This window comes from Salvia hispanica, chromosome 1 (genome assembly GCF_023119035.1).
Source record: "Salvia hispanica cultivar TCC Black 2014 chromosome 1, UniMelb_Shisp_WGS_1.0, whole genome shotgun sequence".
NCBI lineage: Eukaryota > Viridiplantae > Streptophyta > Magnoliopsida > Lamiales > Lamiaceae > Salvia > Salvia hispanica.
This window is the reverse complement of record NC_062965.1, coordinates 700,100-721,618: the sequence shown is the minus strand read 5'-3', so window position 1 is coordinate 721,618 and position 21,519 is coordinate 700,100. Positions and strand designations below refer to the sequence as shown.

The following is a 21,519-nucleotide window of genomic DNA, read 5'->3' as shown; positions in this document are numbered from 1 at the left end:
AGGATTACAAAATAGCACCACTACAAAACTCTCTCTTTCTTTCTGACTTGAGCTATGACTCTATCTCTCTTACTCAGTCACTTCCTTTTTCTTTCTTCTTTTGGTCATAATTAGCTTAATTGGAAAGCTATCACATACTAACCACATATTCCACAGCCTATTACATATTGGAATTGTGGCTTCATGTTGACCATGAACAAATAAGAATTCTTCCACTATATGACGTAGAGGACTTGTAAGCATCTTCATCATTTTTCTTAATCTTGATACAATTGAGTTTAATAAACTCAACAGCCACAATACTAATTCTGTTACTTTTTTTTTCGTCTTTTTTATTTTATCAGTTTTACATTCAAACCCGTACCGTACCGATTAGCCGTTTCTAATGTTTCTAATTTAGTAATAGGGGAGTTGTATTTGATATCATGTCACGGATTATTTTATTTATCCTACCAAATTAGCCATAATTCTATATACAGGTGATGTTCAGTTTTCTAGATAAAATAATACCAAGATACAATCTATAATTGAGTTATGAGATTATTTTACTCATAGGAAGTTAGCTATGACTAATTATCCCATGATTATTTATCTAAGATTGAATTGTGGGATTCAATCTCATGAACCAAACAAACTATATATTTAATTGGAATTGCAAACCGAACACCCTCTATATTATACTCCCTCCGTCCCAGATAATTCGTCTCAGTTCCTTTTTTACACTCATTTTGCAAAAATAATAATAAATAGTTAAAATAGAGAGAAAGTAAAGTAAAAGAGAGAATAATGTAGAGAATAGTCTTATCTATATTATTGTTTCTCTTATTTTACTTTCTCTCAACTTTACCTATTGATTATTATTTTTTGCAAAATGAGTGTGAAAAATGAACTGGGACGAATTATCTGGGACGGAGGGAGTATGAAGAATTCCGACCCACGCCCACTTGAAATGACCTCTTGAAAATTGAGGATATGACAAAAGTATAAGGGGGTATTGGCATCTAATATCATGAAACTTTCAAAAAGTTGGGTTTTTCCACGAACTTTAAAATTAGCAAATAATATCACGAACTTGATGTATATCTATTTGTATATCTTCGTAATAACACAATTTATGTATATCTATTTGCATCTCTATTTTTTTTAAAATTAGTAGTCATTTAAATATAAAAAAATTTCAAATTCTAATTAATTTATTTAAAAGTAAAGTATTAAATCTAGAATTTTAAAATTTATTAGAATACATATTTTTTTTTTCTGTTTTTAACAAAACATTATCATTTTAAACATTACCAAAATACAATATTTTATAATCGGATATGATAATTGAGAAAAACTGAAATTTTGTGATTTAGTTTTATGATTTCAATCGCCTAACTTTTTTTACCAAAATTTTATAATTTGAATGACCATTATAAAAGTATAGAGTATTAAATTTTATATTTGAAATTCATTAGGTATTTATGCTTTCATCATTTTATAAATTTATAAAATAAATAAAACAGCTTAAAATATTAAAATATGATTTTAAATATATATTTACAATCCAAGTTATATTTTATTTATAATTTTAGCACCGGCTTATTTATATTTCTAGTTCCGTCCCTGTACACAAGAGGAGTGAACTACAATTTTAAAATGCATTAACTTGCATTAATGCCCACCTACATTTTTAGGTGTGTTCATGACTTAGAATGTGCCTGGTCAACTGACAACCACTCATTGGCGATTTTTAAGTAGTTTCTGCGTTCTTTCGTTTTAAGTAGTTTCTGCATTCTTTAAAATGAAAATATAATGTGAGTGTGTGAGAAAGAGAGAGACTATCACCAAGAATTGTGTAGTATACTTGTATTTCATCCAGGTAAACAAATTTCTTTCATCGTTTTTTTTGGATCATAATTTGAATCAATTTTATGATTTTGTTATTATTCAGTTTTATTAATTAAGAACTATTATGATGTTGTTTTTCAACATCATCATTCTTGATTATTACTGATTAACCCTCTTCGTATTTATATAAACTCCATAATTAATGGAGTATATCTTTACATTAAGATGCCAGGTATAGGCTCTAGTTTAGAAGCCATATATATCTCAGTTTTTTTTTTTTTTTATCATTTTTTTAAAGCTTTATTGCATGATGAAATTTTTAGGTGAAATTGTATCTCATATAATAAACAAGAAATCGTAGAACGTCATGGCCGATGAGTTAATAGTGACATGGTTTGGCTGAAATACAAACTTAATTAGGCAATTGTTTTTTCTAAATGTAGGATAATTAAGTGGGCCGTCCCACATAATTTTACACACTTCACTTTTACTCCCTCCGTTTCTCCATAGTTGAGTTATTTTACCATTTCAGGAAGTTTCTTCATAGTTGAGTTATTTCCATATTTGGTAACTTTTTTCTCTTTCTTACTTTACTCTCTCTTACTTTATTCTCTCTACCTTTTCCTCTCTCTTACTTTTTTTATCTATTTATTTAACACACCCAATATTCATTTCTAAAACTCCATGCCCAAAAGTTCTGCCTCAACTATAGCGAAACGGAGGGAGTATCATTTTTGACAGTGGACCCCATATTCCACCAACTCATTCTTACTCACATTTTATTATAAAACTAATACTTTAAAAGTAGGGCCCACATCCCACCAACTTTTTCAACTCACTTTCCATTAAATTTCTTAAAATCCGTGCCGGGTCAAAGTGGATAAAATTATATGGGACGGAGGGAGTAGATTTTTGATAAATTTGTAACCAAAGAGAACAAACCCTAACCAACGTCTCGTACCTGCATATTCTCAGAATGGTGCATTTCCGAATCCAAGCCCCGGCATTCGTCGCGCAATCGATAGTCGAGATCTATCCCGCCTGCAGAGACTTAGCCTGCCACGTCAAATCTCAAGGAAGAGACATCAAGCAGCTAGAAGACCGGCTAAGCGAGCTCATAGCCCTCATGGCTTCGATCATGTCAAGAAAACACGAGCTAGAACGAGGCTTGGTCCAAAACTCAGCCTTCTCACAAAAGAGCAATGAGTTCAAAGTGTTAGACACCACAATCTCAGACATCGACGCCAAGTGCTCCAACTTCATCAAAAAGTACGCCAAGATCACGCGGCGCCACCTCCCCTCCTCCACCAACGATGCGATATTCCTGATTGAAGAGCTCAAGAAGTTGAGATCCAAAGTGCTGACGTTCAATTTCTTGAAGCTTGCAAAGCTTAGTAGAGACATTGCCAAGATGAGTGCTCAAGCGGACGTGGTTTTGAACCGGCTGAATCCGGACCACATGATTTGTAAGAGATTGGAGATGAATCAAGAGAGGTTTGGTGCTGTTGATGGTGAAGATCTTGCTCATGCGGTCGTGGTTTTGGACCGGCTGAATCCGGACCACATGATTTGTAAGAGATTGGAGATGAATCGAGAGAGGTTTGGTGATGTCGATGGTGAAGATCTTGCGTTTTACAATGTGTATGTTGATGAGGTTTTGAAGCATTTGTGTGAAAATGGGGGTAGGGTTGGGATATTGGGAGGGTTTGGGACCACATTTGTGATGAGGAAGGTGTACAATCGACTTATTGAAATGAGGTCTTTTTCTGGCTCCGACACTAGTCTCGAGATGGATTATGTTATCTGGGCGGAATATCCGTCGGAAGAGGGGGGAGAGGAAGAGGTTATTGAGAAGTTGCAAAATGAGATCATGGGACAGTTAAGCATAGATCACGAGGCGTCCACGAGCAAGCATGTGAACGAGGCGTCCACGAGCAAGCATGTGAACGGGGATAAGATTTCTGCTTTTCTTCGTCACAAGAAGTATATCTTGCTAGTGGATAAGGTCATCCACGGAATTGATCTGGGTAGGATCGGGTTGAGAGGGCACCACGAGTTTAGGAGACTCGTGGTGGCTTCTGGTGATAGAGATGTTATGAGCATGGTGGAACATTATTTTGAAATATGATTGTGATTTTGGTGTTAGAAGGTTGAGGTTTTGTTATGTTTGATCAACTGTGTTAGTTTTATAACTGTATTACATGTTTATGGTTTGGGACTTTGGGTTGGGTACGCCCTTTGATGTTATTTTATAATACTACTTTGTAATAAATCATAGCGTTTCATATCTTTCCATTCTAATAGTAATTAATTGTGTGCTAAATTGCAATTAGCATATCTTTTGCTAAATAGTACTACCTTACATTCATTAATCCACCAAGTAATACTAAGAGCATCTCCAAGGAAAGAGATAAATGGAGAGGTAAACTAATATAACTACCATATTTACCTTTTCTTCATGAAAAATTATTCTCCAAGGGGAGAGGTATTTGAGAAGGTATTATACATTTTCCCATTTTAAAGAGGTATCTTTATCTCTCCATTGATGGAGAGGTAAAATCATATAACCACCGTATTTACCTTCTTTTCATAAAAAATCATTCTACAATGGAAAGGTATATGCGAAGTTATTACATTTTATGTTTTTTTAATGCTTTTGTACTATTATTTTATTTTTTTTAAATGATATACCTTTCTATATACTCCCTTCGTCCCCGATTAAGAGTCACACTTTTCCATTTCGATCCGTCCCCAATTAAGAGTCACACTTCATTTTTACCATAAATGGTAGTAGGTCCCACATTCCACTAACTCACTTCACTCACATTTTATTATAAAACCAATATAAAAAAGTGGGTCCCACATTCCACTAACTTTTTCAACCAATTTTTCTTTACATTTCTTAAAACTCGTGCCCGGTCAAACCGTGACTGCTAATGGGGGATGAAGGGAGTACCTTTTATTCTTGGAATTGATTGATTTTGAGAAAGGTATATTGCACTTTTTGAAAAGGTATAAACACAATATACTTTTTTCATTTACACTATCTGGAGCGGCCCCCCAGTCAGCAACGGGGAGCCCCAAATCAAGCTCGACAAAATCCCCTGCACCTCCACCAAATTCAGCGAAGATGGATCGAAGCTCATGGCTGTTCGCTCCGATTCCCTAATTACCATCTACGACGCCAGCAATTTGGCGGAAATTAGGGCTTTCCAAGTCCCCAATCTCCTCGCGGCCAGCATATCGCCGTGCGGCACTTATTTGCAGACATTTCAGAAATCCTCCGCGCCGCAGGTGAAGAATGTGGTGCTGTGGAAGACGGAGACGGGGGAATCGGTTTATCAGGTGTTTCAGAAGAATATGGCGAAGGCGACATGGTAATTTTTTGAGTGAATTTGGTTTTTGAGCTGATTTGAGTGATGTGATTGATGCTTCGTGCTGTTTCGTTAGGCCGTCGATTCGATTTAGCTCGGATGAAGCTGTGGCGTGTCGATTGGCGACGAATGAAGTGCAGTTTTTCGATGCTAAGGATTTCTCGAAAGGGATTGTTCATCGGCTTAAAGTGCAGGGGATTGCTGCATTTGAGCTCTCGAAGAGCCCTGGCTCGTATGTGGCCGTATTCGTTCCTGAATCGAAGGTTGCTTAATGCTCTAATGCTTTTGCTGTAATTGAAGTTATTGAATCCATACTGCAAGTTATACTCTAATGCCTTGCGCCTTTGTTTATGTCGATGGTTTCTTCAATTTGATCGAATAAGTTGGTTTTTACTTGTCATCTGTTCTTGAATGTCTAGTTTTATGGAATTTTGAAGTTTGTAATTGCCTGGAAGAAGCTTCATTTTTTTTCTGAACTGCTTGCAAGTGTTCATGGAAACGATGAGTAAAACAATGTCTTTTTGTGTATACGAGACTTGGAGGTTCAGTTATCGACTGAAATGCCACGTAATCGATTTTAGCCTCCGTGTAGGATTAAGTGTGGCCTGAATTTACATCCGGGCCGAAGTAGATTGAAGTTTGTGTATTTTCTTGATGAAAAAAATAGAACTTTTAATAATAACAATTTGTGTGGTGATAAGTATTTAAACCAATTTTGAATTATCTTTAAGCACAGCAAAAAGGGAAATTGCAGTTCAAGGTTATGTAGTATTTTGATTTGAGGATATTGGGATATTTGGTAATTCTTGTCTTGAGAGGATAAAGTATAAACTGAAAATTTGTTGTTTTCTATTGCTTTAAATGTCCTGTTTTTGCACATATGAACCTAAGTGTAAATTTTATCTCGTTCGTCTCTGTAGGGGATGCCAGCCAATGTTCAAATATTTTCTTGTGCGAAGGAGTCACAGAGTCAGCCTGTTGCGCGGAAAAGTTTCTTTAGGTGTTCCTCAGTGCAATTGCATTGGAACCTCGGTTCCAAGGGACTCTTGGTTGTCGTGCAGTCAGATGTTGATAAAACGAATCAAAGTTATTATGGGGAGACCAAGCTAAATTATCTGACTACAGATGGAATTTACGAGGGATTAGTGTCACTTCGTATGTTTTCTTCCGTTTTATAACCAGTTTGCAAACATGCTTTTTGTTTGATTATATAAATGGATACTAATAGTTAATGGAAATTGATCCCGAGTACTTTGGCAGGTAAAGAAGGGCCCGTACATGATGTTCAGTGGTCGTCCTCTGGTAAAGAATTTGCAGTTGTTTATGGATGTATCCTTGATTTCTTCTTCACATAGCTGATAATCGATATCTCTAGTTAGAGCAGCTGTTTATAATTTTTTTCTGTAAAAAAATCATTGCATGCCTAAAATTTATTTAAGATTTAATAGCTCTATGTTGTGTTATCTATTCTAGTTCTGTTTGTTTCTTTTTGTTCCTTGACACAGTTCAGTTATGCCCGCAATGGCAACAATATTTGATGCTAAGTGCAAACCCCTGCTAGAGCTCGGGACCGGCCCATACAATACTCTTAGATGGAATCCGAAAGGAAAATGTATCCTTTACTCCATGCTTCATTTCATTAGCTTTGTCTCTGCTCCCCTCTCTCATCGTCTTTTCTCTCTTCATTTCGTAAAAAGTTTCTTATGTTCATTTGTATCCTTAAAACTACCGTATAGTTATATGTTTGGCAGGATTCGGTAACTTGCCTGGTGACATGGTACATCCTTCTAAATCAATCACTGATTACTTCTAAAGTTCTTAAATATCTTTAGCTGGTCCGGAGGGAGATTCTGAGCTCTATTTGTGGATGTAGCGTCGTTGCCCTTCATTATACTAGTCTATTAATGTTAACCTTGAAATTCCATAATTCCGTAGTCTTCTAAAGCTCATTGAGCAGTATCTTTTCCATGTTGAATTCCTTTGATTTACTTGCCTCTTTTCATGTTTGTCATGCACTTGGTGTAGTGTTTTGACGAGTACTTAGGTCAGTTTTTCGTATTCTGTTTAGGCATTTTGGGATTATACGGAAAAGAAGCAACTGGGAGCTACAAGAGCTGAATTATCAGTGTCAAGTGAGTGGTCCCCAGACGGACGCTATTTTATGACTGCAACAACAGCCCCAAGGCTGCAGGTTGACAATGGGTATGGACTTTTATCTTTATTTTATTTCTAGAAAAATCGAACTACTTCTGATATATCGATAGTAACAGTTTTATAGAACAAAATGTTTTGCGCACTCTTTTTGGTGTTATGCATTTTTCCCATCTTGAAGTTAGTTAATTTTATTTCGAGTTGCTAAACGTCTTTGCATCATTATTTTCTAGCACTTGGTGGCCTAGTTAATGAAATTATTTGACGACTGTATTTCCTGTGTCTCCAAAGGATCAAAATCTTCGACCACAAAGGTTCGTTGTTATTCAAGAGGATGTACGACAAGTTGTTTCAGGTCAATACCTCCTGATTTTCTGTCCTTCGTGGGAATTATGTTCTTTTTCTTAGCTGGCTTTTCTTCATCGATGCAGGTAGACTGGAAACCACAGTCACCCGATAAGTTTGCTGATATTGAAGAAGTTGTGAAGTCTGTCGGCTCACTGAAATTGGACGATACAACCACGAAACAAGGTCCATCTTTTTGCTTGCCTTCCCAGAAAACACTATCCAATGTATTATTACCGTAAGAGATACTCAAATGAGACTAATATGTCAGGACAAGGATCGAAATCTGCGCAGCCCATTTCAAAACCAGCTATTCCACAAAAGCCCGCTGCCTATCGCCCGCCTAGTGCTAAAGCAGCAGCTGCAGTTCAGGCAGAGGTAAATCTGAAAAAATTGCCAAACTGATTCAAACAAGTCTGCTCACAATCTAGTTTTTTGTTTATTTCGTTTTTCTCGATTATATATACATGTACTGATTCGTTATTTATTTTGTGCATGCAGCTATTCGGAGAAAGTCCTACTGGGTAAGTGTGTCGATGTTTCTTTTGCTTGAAGCGTTTTAATTATATTTTCTTCTGAACTTCCCTCCGTGTGTCAATCACAGAGAACTGAGCAAGAACGCGCTGAAAAACAAGAAGAAGAGGGAAAAGCAGAGGGAGAAAAAGGCTGCGGAAGCCAGCTCTGGTGGAACTTGACTGTGTCCGAGGGCCATTTTCGAGGGTTCTTGAGCTATGGCCATTTGCAATGAGGCTGATTATGAGAGTTTTGATATTAAACTTGACTGATAGTGAGAAGAAGAATGCTTCTAATGTATGAATATATATTATTTTCATGTTCAATTTTGACAGAAAATTATGGTTGCTTTTGGCACACACTTTGTGTATATTACACAAATTGTCAGTGAATATTACACAACATTTGATGAGCACAAGAATGATTAGTTTGATCTATTTTACTCCCTTAGTCCCTAGTCCCTACTTATTTATGGTGTTTTTTTGGGAATGAAGATTAAATATTGTGTTAAACGAAGATAAAATGAAATAGAAGACAAAACAAAATAAGGTGTTTAGTAAATATAATCAATTCTATTTAATGTGTAGATTAAATGGTTAATTTTGTATTATCATTTATGACTTTTAACAGAAAATGCCACATCATTTAGTAAACATCCATAAAAAATCTTACGGATCGAAATATCAATGTGATAGTCGAAATTAAACATCGATTACTCAATCAACGTGTAAATTTCAGTCGCCATGCACATTGATATTCTGATGGCCATAATTAATTTTCATAAATATTTATTCAAAAAATGAAAAATAATGAGTATTAAATGATAATTGCACATATTCAGATAAATGCCCCAAAGAGTGGGGAAAAAAAACTAACCCTTTAACCCATGGAGCTCAAATTCATGATTTTGATTAATATAATAATTCAATATCAATTGTCACTAGATTTATTATAAGGAGTAACATACAATTGAAAATAAAAACAAAAAGATCTTTCGCCTACTGTATTGTAATAATAAACAATTGTCACAATATTTATTATAATCCACGGTAATGTACTAATGTATTTATGAAAATTAAATATTTGACAAAATCTTTGGTAATGTATTTATGAAAATAAAATCTTTGACAAAATCTTGGTCAATTATACGCACACGTATTACTTAGATATATACCATCTATTTGATACATCATCATTATATACCCAAACTTGCATTCAACGTAACTTAAAAAATTACCAAATTACATTACCAATTTTTTTTTTACCAAATTTAAGTATCAACATCCATAGTAAACTAAACAAAAATAACTAACCCTAACCATATAAATATCTCTTGATACATTGTCACCGGCTATAAAAAGAACCATAATTCCAACAATTTCATTCAATATTCATAAACAACAATGAACAACGATGTGGTGACAGAGATCCTCTTGCATCTTCCCGTTCGATCCCTCTTGAAATTCAGAGCTGTCTGCAAATTTTGGTGTGATGTCATCGATTCTACACGTTTTTGCGAGCTGCACAATGAGCTACATATCAACAACAATAACGACAACGACAAAGCTGATGATGCAGTGTGCATACAATTTACTTGTGTTGAAAATAGTGGAGAGTTGAAGCTATCAACAGAGCTTATATACAACGGGTTTTTAATATCGTTTGACCTTCCGTCTTTCGACCTAGAAGATCGTAGGATAATGGAGGATCCGAATAGGTGTTTGGAGGTAGCTGGGGCGGTTAAGGGTCTAATATGCATATCGGATGTACATATTTCATCCATAGTCGTATGCAATCCTTTTCTAGGTCAATTGAAGATTCTACCTCTTTCTCCCCACAATCCTTGCCACTTGTGTGGACGGATCATGCGTTACCAACAGGTTGGAATTGGTTTCGATGAAGATTACAAAGTGGTGCAGCTGCTATGTTGCATCCGAGACCATGGTTGTGTCCAAGCCTACCTATATTCGAGAAGGACGGATTCTTGGAGAGAGTTGGCTCTTGATCAAGAATTGTCCACGTATCCCTTCATGAAGTCGTCGTGCAGGAATGGCTCCTTTGTGTACTGGCTAGGGTGGCGGACGGGAGACCCATCGACTGTCATACTGAGCTTTGATATGAAGAATGAAGTGTTTCGGACATTCACAATATCGAGTCAAGGGCTTATGAGGGGGTGCAAACTTGATTTTCTTGCAAAGGATGATTGCTCGTTTTTTTTATTCGTTTCATGCATTGATGTGCTGAAGGTTTATGAGTCGAGAGTTGAAGGGAACGAGCTTATATGGACTCTTGTGACGAATCTTGTGACGAATATGGAACTAGCTGTAATACGGGATCTGCCTCTTTGGAGGGGCGATGATTTTGCGGTGTTGAAGAAGCTTGATTGTGCGGTTTGGAGGTTGTTACTTTTGGGAGATAGGGTTTCGTTACTTTTGTATGATTGTCGTGCTCGGGAATTCATCGCACGTTTGCTTCCGGAGATTTCTGCTTTCGTTGAGTATGAAGGAAGCTTCATTTCACCTTAAAATTGTTTAACTACATTCAATCCATGCACAATCTATTTGATCATCTATACAAAGTTTTAGAAGTTTTAGGCTTGTTTGCTCTTTATTGAATTTTATTTATTTTCTCATTAATTTTTGTTTCTAAGTTGTGATACTATATTAAATACTCACTCTGTCCTGTCCGTGAATAGGATTCCCTTTTTTTTCCATTTTAGTCCATCCTCAAATATGAGTCTCGATTCACTTTTTTATCATAAATGATAATAGGGTCTTCCATTCCACTAACTCATTCCACTCAAATTTTATTTAAAACTAATATATAGAATTGAGACCCATATTCAACTAACTTTTTTCCATCCAGTGTTCTTAACATTTCTTAAAACCCGTGCATTCAAGGAATGAGACTCCTAATGGCGGACGTAGGGAGTATAGTTCATTGAATGCTCTATTTTATTGTGGCATGAGGCTTATATAAACTCCACGGTTAAAATCCCTCTTTTCCTCGAGATGGAATTTCATGTTGTTGTCATCTCTTATTGATGAATTTGAACATTTAATTGGAGAGAGATATTGTATTCTTTTGCTATCCCTCGATTCAGAAAAGAATCACATGCCTATTCTGTTTTGCTATCTTTTAATTTAGAAAAGAATCGACAAAGAAAACCGATAAAGAACTCTAAAAAAAGAACCGACAATGATAAGGACGAAAAAGAAAGAAACCTGAAAGGACATCAGAAAGATTCTGGGACGACAAACAAAGAAAACCGGAAAAGTCAGACAAGTAGATCCTCTTATTCGGAAAAGAAAACCAAAAAGGACTACAAAGAAACCTCTTAGAGCATTCCCAATGGTCCGGCGATAACACTCGGCGATTTTGCGCCGAATATCGCCGACCGTTGGGAGTGTTTCGGCGTTTTTCGGCGTTAATTCGGACTTCCGCTGCATCGCCGAGTTATCGCCGAGTTACTGTAGGCGCGATTCGGCGATTTTCGGCGATTATTTCGGCGTTTTTTTTTTTTTTTTTTTTTTTTTACCAACGGCTATAATTCCAAACCTATATATAATTCCTCCTCCTCCTCCATTCATCACACACAATCTTCATTCTCTCAATTTTTCAATCTCATTATCTCAATCTTCAATCTTCAATCTTCAAATCCCTCTTAGTTTTTTAAATCTTTGTTTTTTATGGTTTTTCATTTGTAGTTTTTTTTTCTCGTTGTATTATATTTTGCAATGATTAATACAACGATGAATTGTTCATTATAAATCTATTTATTAAACACATTTGTAGGGAAAAGTAAACAATATTAGTGATGATGTAAAAATGAAATGTTGAGTTAGGGAAAAATAAGGGAGAAACCATTGGAGCAGTTAGCTAAAAGTTGGCTAAAAACTGGGGATAAATTTTAGTGCTGATGTGGCGCTGATGTAGCAGGAGTTAGGGAGAAATAAAGGAGTTTTTAGGGATAGCATTGGGAATCCTCTTTTAGTTTATATTTGTATTTAAGTTAGAATGAATATAAGTTCGGTTAAATAATGATCAATATTTATCACATCCTTAGTTTACAACAGATACATTCTCTTTGTCTATCGAAAATAGTCCTATAGTGGATAACAATAATTTTAATGTTAAAATTGGTAAAATAAGAGAGATAAAAGAGAAAAAAGATATATAAAATATGAGAGAAAAAGAAAAAGTATTCTATAAAACATGAGAGGAAAAGAGAAAAAATTAAGAAAGGAAAAAAAATAAATTAAGAAAATTTTTCTATTTTTGGTATTGAACTAATTTTGGGGAAATATCAAAATAAAATAATGAAACTATCTTTTATGTATAGACACAGACGGAGTAGGAAATATTAAAACAAGGAGTAAAAGAGAAGACTCCAAGTTTCTATAATCCCAAGCCCACGACGGACAATCTTTGGTCTTTGCACTTTTTCCCGAAGGATTTTCTTTATTTTTATTTTTATTTTTATTTTTTTTAGATTACATATAGTCACAATTTATTGTTAAGAGTTTTTTTAGATTACATATAACCTCACATTTGTAATTTCTCCATCCCAGTCTAATTGCGATATATTCCTACGTTTCAACTAGTGTTTGGACGCAAAAAATATTATTTGTAAGAGCTTCATTATTTACTCGCTTAGTCTCAGTGAAAGTGATCTACTTTCTTTCTTGGTTTGTTCCAACTAATTATTAATATGACATATTACTAAAGATAGAAAAATATTTATTTATACTTTATTACTTTTAACTTTATTCTATTTTCACATAACACATAACATAACACTGCATAAAAACTCGTATCACCCAAAAAAATAGACCGCTTTTCTTGGGACAAAAGGAGTATACTACATTGGTTGCAACAATGGATTTAGTAACGAGCTTTACAAGAATATAAAAATAAATAATAAAACACGAATAAATAATATAAAAAAATAGTTGTGATATTATTAGTGAAAGGTGAGGTTTACTTAATTAAATAAAGAAATTTAATAAAAATATAAAGTGACTAATTTTTATATATAACTCAAATATAAAAACAAAACTAGTACACTACTTCTTTACCTGCAACTGTAAATTGAATATATGCGTAAATAAGTGTTTTCACACTGTAAATTATCAATTTTAGATTTTGTGTACGCATATAAAACGACTATATGTGTATATACTACTATCTCCGTCCCATAAAAAATGTCACACTTTCCTTTTTAGTTTGTCCCACAAAAGATGTCACATTTCCCTTTTTGGAAAAAGTTCTCTCTCACATGAATATAAAAATTATATTTTTTCTCTCCATTTAACACACATAACAAAACCTCCTAAAATCCCGTGCCATTTTCAAAGTATGCCAACTTCTCTGGGACGGAGGGAGTAGGACGGAGGGAGTACTTAATTTCTAAGCGTTATCATTCAATGAAATAATATTAGTCATTCATATCTTATTAATATTTTATTACTAAATTACTCTTAAAATTCTAAAATTTAAAAATAGCTAAATGTATATATAATTAATTTCTCAATATTATCTCTAATCATAATAATAATAATAAGTTTAAAAGTTCTAAGTAATTTCATATTTTTGACTTAGCTAAATAATGGAACGTTTACAAACATGATGAAAAGGGTAAGAAAGTGAAGAAATAAGTTGACAAGAAAACCGGTTTAAAGAAAACCCGGTTTAAAGAAAAACCGGTTTAACCGGCCATTTTGTAATTTAAATGTTTGTTAATTATCTTCCCCCAATTTGAATCGTCCCCTTCCCTCCCTCTCTGTAACCGCCATGAAAATGACGTAAACTCTCTCTCTCTCTCTGGAAACACATTCAAAATTAGCCACTCTCTGATCGCGTTATTCTGTGCGAAACTTCCCTCCTTACTCTGTCGTTTTCGTTTTTGCTCAATTTTGGAAGAAATCGCTGTGCGATTGGAGGAGGAAGAGTAGCTAGACGGTTTGTAATCCAACCTACGATTTCGTTATCTTTCTGTTTTTTTAGCTTTAGCTTTTATAGTTATTGATTTCACTACCTGCGAAATCACGCTTTCTTTAATTGCGACGGTTGGGATTTTAGGTTTTCTTTAATTGAATTTCTTGGTTTTCGCTCTGCTAAATCATGATTTCTTGAACTGCCAAGTGTCATTTATGGACCTGAAACTTGGATTCTTGTCACTAATATCATTTATTGCTTTTATAATTGAATTTCTTGGTTTTTTTCACTATCTGTAATCATGCTTTCTTAACTGCGAATTTTCATTTATGTCGTGTTTTTTTAGCTGAAACTTGGATTCTTGTCTACTAATTGAATTTCTTGGTTTTCACTATCTGCTAAATCATGCGCATAGAATTGGGGTTTTAGGTTTTAAGGCAGCATACGTTTCTTGAAGATTTTGATTGGGGGAGATGGAACCAGATTTTCTTACGGAAGAAGATCTTGCTCTGATGTTGAAGAAATATGAGCAGTCCGAGGAAGACGTTGCTAGAATGGAAGATGTTGTGCGTCGTGTTCGTGAAAAGGGGCATCCATATGTGGATATCAGGGAAGAGAAATCCTTTTGGGGCAGCAGTAGGTTTATCTTCTTTTGTGCTGTGTGCCGTGAGCATTGCTGTGATGAAGGTCGCATTTCAGAGCACATTGAGAAACCTAGACACCGCGATTATGCATTCACTGCACGCCGTACACTGCTCAGACCAAGTCCATGGCCGTTCAATGATGGTATGCTTTTCTTCCATGATCATAAGAAGGAGGAGCAACGTACAAGCTTACCTGCCTCGGACAAAGGGAAAGGCAAGTTGCTAGAGACACATAACACTGCTGCAGACAGCCTTGCAAAGGTTAAATCTAGTGATAAAACTGGTGGGAAATATATTGGAGTTGGAAAGATTGGTGCCAGGTTGTTGGAGAAGGATGGAGTCTCCGTTAAAGCTAGTAGAATATGGTGTGAATGGCTAGGGAATGTTGATTCCCACGCTGAGAATGTTGATTCCCACACTGAGGAAGTGCCTATTCATGAATCTGCTGTTGTCACCTTTTCTTGCACCGATATCGGCTCTAAGAAGATATGTGCTATATGCAAATATGGGATGTCGCCAAACAAAGATGTAGCTGCTCTGTTAAATATGAAGACTAAAAAGTTTGAAAAGCTTCTATGCAGTACTAGAAATTATTCTGGGGTTGGACATCATCTCAACCCTCTCCTTTTCATTAACTTTTATTCTGGTAGTATTTGCTATTTCTCCAAATTAATACTTTATCTCCATTTGTATTACAGGCATTCCATCAATATCATGTATCCTGTCTCATTCAGTGGATACTCATCTTTGAGGTTGAAAAATTGAGACTGACTGAGAATGAGACCAAATCCAAGGATAAGCAAAAGTATTTGCTTTCGGGTATACCAACTGATTTTACTGACCCCGAGATGAAGCATCCCTTGTTCGATGAGGTTCATTTTTTCTTCACAATCACATTTTTTCTTCAAATTCTTTGCATTCTTTTTGGCAAGGTTTTTTTCTTTACTATTGCTAAATGTTTCTTCTGTTTTCATTCTAGATAACCATGTATCGGAACAAAGTGATTAATGGTCAGAGTGGTTGGATGGAAAGTCCTGAAAAATTGGATAACTGCTCATTGGGCTTACATTTCCCTCTTCGGCTACGTGATCTATGTTGTGAGGTGATACAATTGGTAGTTTTATTTGTGCACAACTATGTTGTCAAATATGGCATTGATGCTAACCAATACTATAATTTGATTGTTTATATATCAGGAAACTGTGGCACCATTGAAACTTCTGTACTTTCATCGAGCCGATGATGAGTCGATAGCTTTGCAGGAAAAAACTCAAGCTAATGAGTAGATAACTGTTGCACAACCGACACTTTCAAATACACTTTGATGCATAGCTTTTGAATAAGCTTAGGTTCTTATGTACATTGTATTCGCTTACATCTGTATGTTGTAAATACATTGCATTCTTTGTGAAGATTTACTTGGAATTCGGCTTTGTTGCTCTTCAATTTCCATATGCGTAGTTAAAGCATGTGATCATAAGGTCACCTTCCTTGATCAACTAAGGAAAAAGTGACATATTAATATAGCATTCCATGATGATATATAGGTAAATATCTGATTCATTTGCTCTTATGGTACCAAAGGCTGCAGAGGACATATAGAAACAAGACAACATGATAAAAAATAATTGGAGCACATAACATGGCAAGTTTATATTGTAGTTGAACCCCACGATTTCTTCTTCTTCACATGCTAGTACTAACACTAATTTGCATCTCAGAAAAAAATTATTCTATTATAGTGTGATAACGCAGTAAGAACCAATGGATAAACAACTCAAAGATCATAAAATAACTCTCAAGCTTTTGTAAACAAGAACCAAAAGAACTTGGAAATAAAATAGATAAAATCTTCTCACCGAGGCCTCGGCTTTCACTGGCCTAATAGCTTTAATCTCTTTGGATACATCTCTTCAAACTCCCCTATTGAATATATAGGAGTGCAGATGAAATCCTTAACTTTCTTAATTTGAAAACTAAATAAAAAACAATGCAATAGGCCTAGAAATCAGCAATCACTTAGATCCAATCACCATCCTTCCATTCCTAGTGATCGATATCATATTCAGATAATTAGAGATTAAATAATTGGAAATCTTATCAACGTATCTTTGATTTTTAATATTATTTATTTCCACAAATAATTTTGATCAAGGATTGATTAATTTGTAAACAAACACGAAAGTCAAGGATTGGTTGTTAATATTTATATTTGGTACTTTTTGATTTTATATCGATGGTAAGTTTGGGTGTATAAAAATATCTTTCGCTTACTAAATGTTTGACAAAATCTTTGGTATTGTATTTATGAAAATAAAATATTTGGTCAATTATATGCACACGGTTGGCTTAAATATGTACCATCGAAAGAATATTTGATAGATTTATATATATTGATCATTATACACCCAACCTTACCATCAATATAACATCAAAAAAATACCAAATATAAATATTCACAACCATAGTAAATTAAAACAAAATAAAAAAATAAAAAAGAAGAACCATAACTCCAACAATTTCATCCAATATTCATACAAATAGCTAGCAATGAACAACTATGTGGTAACAGAGGTCCTCTTGCATCTTCCCGTTGAATCCCTCTTGAGATTCAGAGCTGTCTGCAAATTTTGGTGTGACATCATCGATTGTACACCTTTTCGAAAACTGCATACTGAGCTACATACCAACAACAACAACGACAATGACAAAGCTGATGATGCAGTGTCTCGTCAATCTACTCTTCTTGATAAGAGAGAAAGGTTGAAACTATATGTCGGCGGAGCTTCTAGACAGCGGAAAGTCATTAAAATCGTATGACTTTCCGGTTTGCGACGTGAAACATTATATGATGGATGGTCCGAATAGGTGGTTAAGGGTCTAATCTGCATTTTACCTTAAAATTAGTGAAATCGGATTTTCTCGTTGATAATCACACTCGTTTGTAACGTCAATCAATAGTCCGCGACTTATCATTGCGATGTTATTCTACCTGTTCACGATCTTGAATTCATTGAAGTTTTATTTAAGGATTTTTATTTTCGAGATTACATATAGTCAAATTTCTTTGTTAGTTTTACTCCCACTGCAGGGTAAAATAAGCGTCTAGTTTATCTTTTTTATTAGTAATATTTCTACGTTAAATTTATATTTTCTTTTTCGTGACGATTATGTTATAGTATGTGGGAACATTGACTTTTGGTTCCTTGTCTTCATAGAAGAATTTTTTTTATGAATATTATCTATTTTGCATGTTCAATTTTGACAAAAAGTACTTATAGTTGGTTTTGGTCGACACTTTGAGAATCAATTTATATACAGATTAAAGGTTCAATTTTATCACATCATTTGTGACGTATATCTAAAACGGAAAAACAATGTAGGCAGGCGTAGTAAAAGTTTTGATGACTGAAATATCTATAGGTAGTCGAAATTAAATGCCGATTATTCAAAAATACACACTGATTAATTACCCAAAAATATATATAGCCCCTAAATCAACGTGTATATTTCAGCTTGCCACGTTGATATTCTGATCTGATCATTGGAATAGTTTTCCAAGACAATTAATATAAAATAGTGAACACAAAATGGTAAACACTGTCACATTTTTGGATAAATGCTTTAAACGATAAGAAAAAATCGACCCTTGCATACTGGATATGTTGGCGGTTGGGAGACTCATTGGGAGACCCATCGTTTGTCATACTAAGCTTTGATGTGAAGAATAAAGTGTTTCGGAAATTCACAATATCAGGTCAAGCATTTAAGTCGTTTTACATGCTTGAGATTCTTGCAAAGGATGAATGCTCGTTTGTTTTATTCGGTTTATCCGAAGTAATGATGGTGATGCTTTATGAGTCGAGAGTCGAAGGGAATGAGCTTATATGGACTCTTATGACGAATGTGGAACTCAATGATTTTTGGGATACTCCTCTTTGGAGGAGCGATGATTTTGCGGTGTTCAAGAAGCGTGATTGTGTGGTTTGGTGTTTGGTTAATTATATGAAAGAAAGGTTTTCTGTACTTTTGTATGATTGTCATGCTCGGGAATTCATCGCGCGTTTGGAGCTTCCAGCGACTTCAGCTATAGTTGAGTACGAAGGAAGCTTCATTTCACCTTAAGGTGCTTAGAGGCGTAGGCATAATTGGCCGAACTCTTATAACAAAGTTTTAGGTTTGTTTAGTATTATTTATTAAGCTTTATTTATATTTATATCTTTATTGTTAGGCTTTGATTTGCTTGTTTTTCTGCACAAAATAGTTTGTTGGCTAAAACAAACATTGGTTTATTGATTAAAAATTTAAAAATATTGCAATTAATTACCCCACAATATTCTTTTAACAATGATGAATCCACTTTGAGCTAGAATTTGAAGATTGTGCTTATCATATACTCCCTCCATCCCAAGGAAGATGACCCATTTCTTGGACGACACGAGATTTTATGCAACTTTATTTTGTGTGTTGAGAGCAGAGTAAAGTAAGAGAGAGAGAATAAAGTAGAGATAAAGGTGTTTCCATTTTAAGTAATGGGTCATCTTAGTTGGGACAAATTAAAAAGAAAAGTAGGTCATCTTCAATTGGACGGAGGGAGTACTACTCCACAATATTTTAAAAAATATTACAATTAATTACACCACAATATTTTTTTAACATTGATGAATCCACCTTAATCTAGAATCTTGATGATTTTGAACAATTTGTATTGTTGCAAATGATGTTTATGTATGATCTCTATTCAAGCATAAGAAATTGGTTAAACAATTATCAATATTTAACATAATAAAAGTAGAACTAGGGCTAAAATTAAGTGTATGGCCCATAAAATAACCCTAACCCTAATTACCGTCGTCACTATTTATACATCCCTCTTGAAAATTTGACTACGATTAAATTTCAGTATACACCTCCTTCAATTCATTCACACACATAGCCATGAACTACGATGTGTTAACACTGATATTCTTGCGTCTTCCCCTGCAATCCCTCTTGATATTGAGAACTGTCTGCAAATTTTGGTGTGACGTCATCGATTCTCAATATTTTAGAAAACTGCACACTCAGCGGCTCAGCAAGTGCAACGATGAATACGCGGTACATCTACAATGCTATTTTCTCCGTAATTGTAAAGAAAAAACGAAACTATGTATTGAGGTCCTAGCCAACGGGATCTCATTAAAGTCGTATGACTTGCCGGCGTTCGACATGGACTATGCAAGGGTATCTGGGTCGGTTAAGGGTCTAATCTGTGTAAGCTCTTTTCGAGCTATACAACCGATAGCCATATGCAATCCTTTTCTAGGTCAACTGAAGATTCTGCCACGTTCGCCCTCCTCTTCTTGTCACTCACCTCAATGCATCATTCGCCATCATGTTGGCGTTGGTTTCGATGAAGATTACAAAGTTGTGCAACTGGTGTCGTGCCAACAACACCGTCGCCTCCAAGCGAACCTGTATTTGAAAAGGACGAATTCTTGGAGGGAGTTGACTATCGATCAAGAATTGGTGATCGATAGATCAATAACGTCATTTTACAAGTACGCATACGGCTCGTTTGCGCACTGGAGAGGAGGATTGGGAGAGGAGAGGATCATACTGAGCTTTGATATGAAAAATGAAGTGTTCCAGACAATCACATTACCGGATGAGATGGTTGCCTCGGAGTATGAGATTCTTGTATGTAATCATGCATGTCATCCAAATGAGATATTTTCTTTATGTGTTTTAGAGAATGGGTTTAAGTTGAGGGTTTATGAGTCTACAGAGGTAAGAAGTGGACTTATAAGTTGGCATCATGCGTTGACTTTGGATCCACCATATATAAAGAGGTGTATTACTCCTACCTGGATAAGTGATGATGGTGTCCTTAAGCAGAATATGGGATATTGGGTGTGTTTGAAGATGTTTCCTCCAATGTTAAATTTGGATCCTGGTTTTCATTGTCGTTCGGATATCGTTGAGCATGAATATTCATTTATTATTGAGTATACAAAGACCTTTCTTTCACCTTAGAGATTTTTGTAATTTTCACATATTTTTTGAACATGATTAATTATTGTTCTGTTTTACTTATTAGGTTGCTGATACTCTTTCCTTTCCATACTTTTCACAAAATGTTTGTTATTTGATGTGGCTGAATCATTATTCTGCTATTCAATGGTTATTCACTATTAACATTGCATTGTTTCTTAATTGTGGTGAAGCAAATATAGTATTCGGCAGTGGCGGATCTAAGAACTTTTAGCTCGAGGGTGCGATATTACAATGGAATTGTTGCAAAGAGAGATTATTGAAATATGTAAGGCCTAATGAGCTGATTAATGTGCTATATTCCAATCTTATACAAACCCAAGAGTAATTAATTAATAAATTATTATAATTATCAATCAATTAATTATTTTAAAGATCATTGTGTTAATGAATTAAAATCAAAATAAAAAAAAGGGTCGGGTCTGGTCTAATCGGGTCGGATATGCCACGCAAATTGTTTGAAGCTCGTGCACAAGAGTGTGCTTCTCATTCATAAAATGAAGTTAAAAACAAATATAGTGTAGGTTCTGGGTTATAAACCGTAATGAATTAAAAATTAAAGAGTAAAGGCCAATTGTGGTCCTTAACATATGACCGTTTTATCAATTTGGTCCTTAACATTATCTTTTTGATTATTTGGTCTCTCATAAATGAACTCGGACCGAAATCGGTCCTAAATTGACAAAAGTAAC

At 34.9% G+C, this 21,519-nt stretch overlaps 3 protein-coding genes across 3 annotated transcripts; all 3 read left to right on the top strand.

The window, feature by feature from the left end:
- Window positions 1–1,742: 1,742 nt before the first annotated feature.
- Window positions 1,743–4,125, top strand: LOC125217612. The gene is made up of 2 exons (XM_048119140.1): window positions 1,743–1,861; window positions 2,806–4,125. The coding sequence occupies exon 2, from the start codon at window positions 2,807–2,809 to the stop codon at window positions 3,956–3,958; it is 1,152 nt and encodes a 383-aa protein (XP_047975097.1). The 5' UTR covers window positions 1,743–1,861; window position 2,806; the 3' UTR covers window positions 3,959–4,125.
- A 748-nt stretch (window positions 4,126–4,873) lies between these two features.
- Window positions 4,874–8,570, top strand: LOC125202575 (eukaryotic translation initiation factor 2A). The gene is made up of 12 exons (XM_048100998.1): window positions 4,874–5,207; window positions 5,281–5,467; window positions 6,125–6,359; window positions 6,465–6,533; window positions 6,715–6,816; window positions 6,941–6,981; window positions 7,273–7,406; window positions 7,647–7,710; window positions 7,787–7,886; window positions 7,972–8,078; window positions 8,202–8,224; window positions 8,305–8,570. The coding sequence occupies exons 1-12, from the start codon at window positions 4,975–4,977 to the stop codon at window positions 8,393–8,395; spliced, it is 1,386 nt and encodes a 461-aa protein (XP_047956955.1). The 5' UTR covers window positions 4,874–4,974; the 3' UTR covers window positions 8,396–8,570.
- A 1,046-nt stretch (window positions 8,571–9,616) lies between these two features.
- LOC125208038 (putative F-box only protein 11) lies at window positions 9,617–10,738 on the top strand. The gene has a single exon (XM_048107588.1). It carries the CDS (start codon window positions 9,617–9,619, stop codon window positions 10,736–10,738), a length of 1,122 nt encoding a protein of 373 aa, XP_047963545.1.
- Window positions 10,739–21,519: the final 10,781 nt, after the last annotated feature.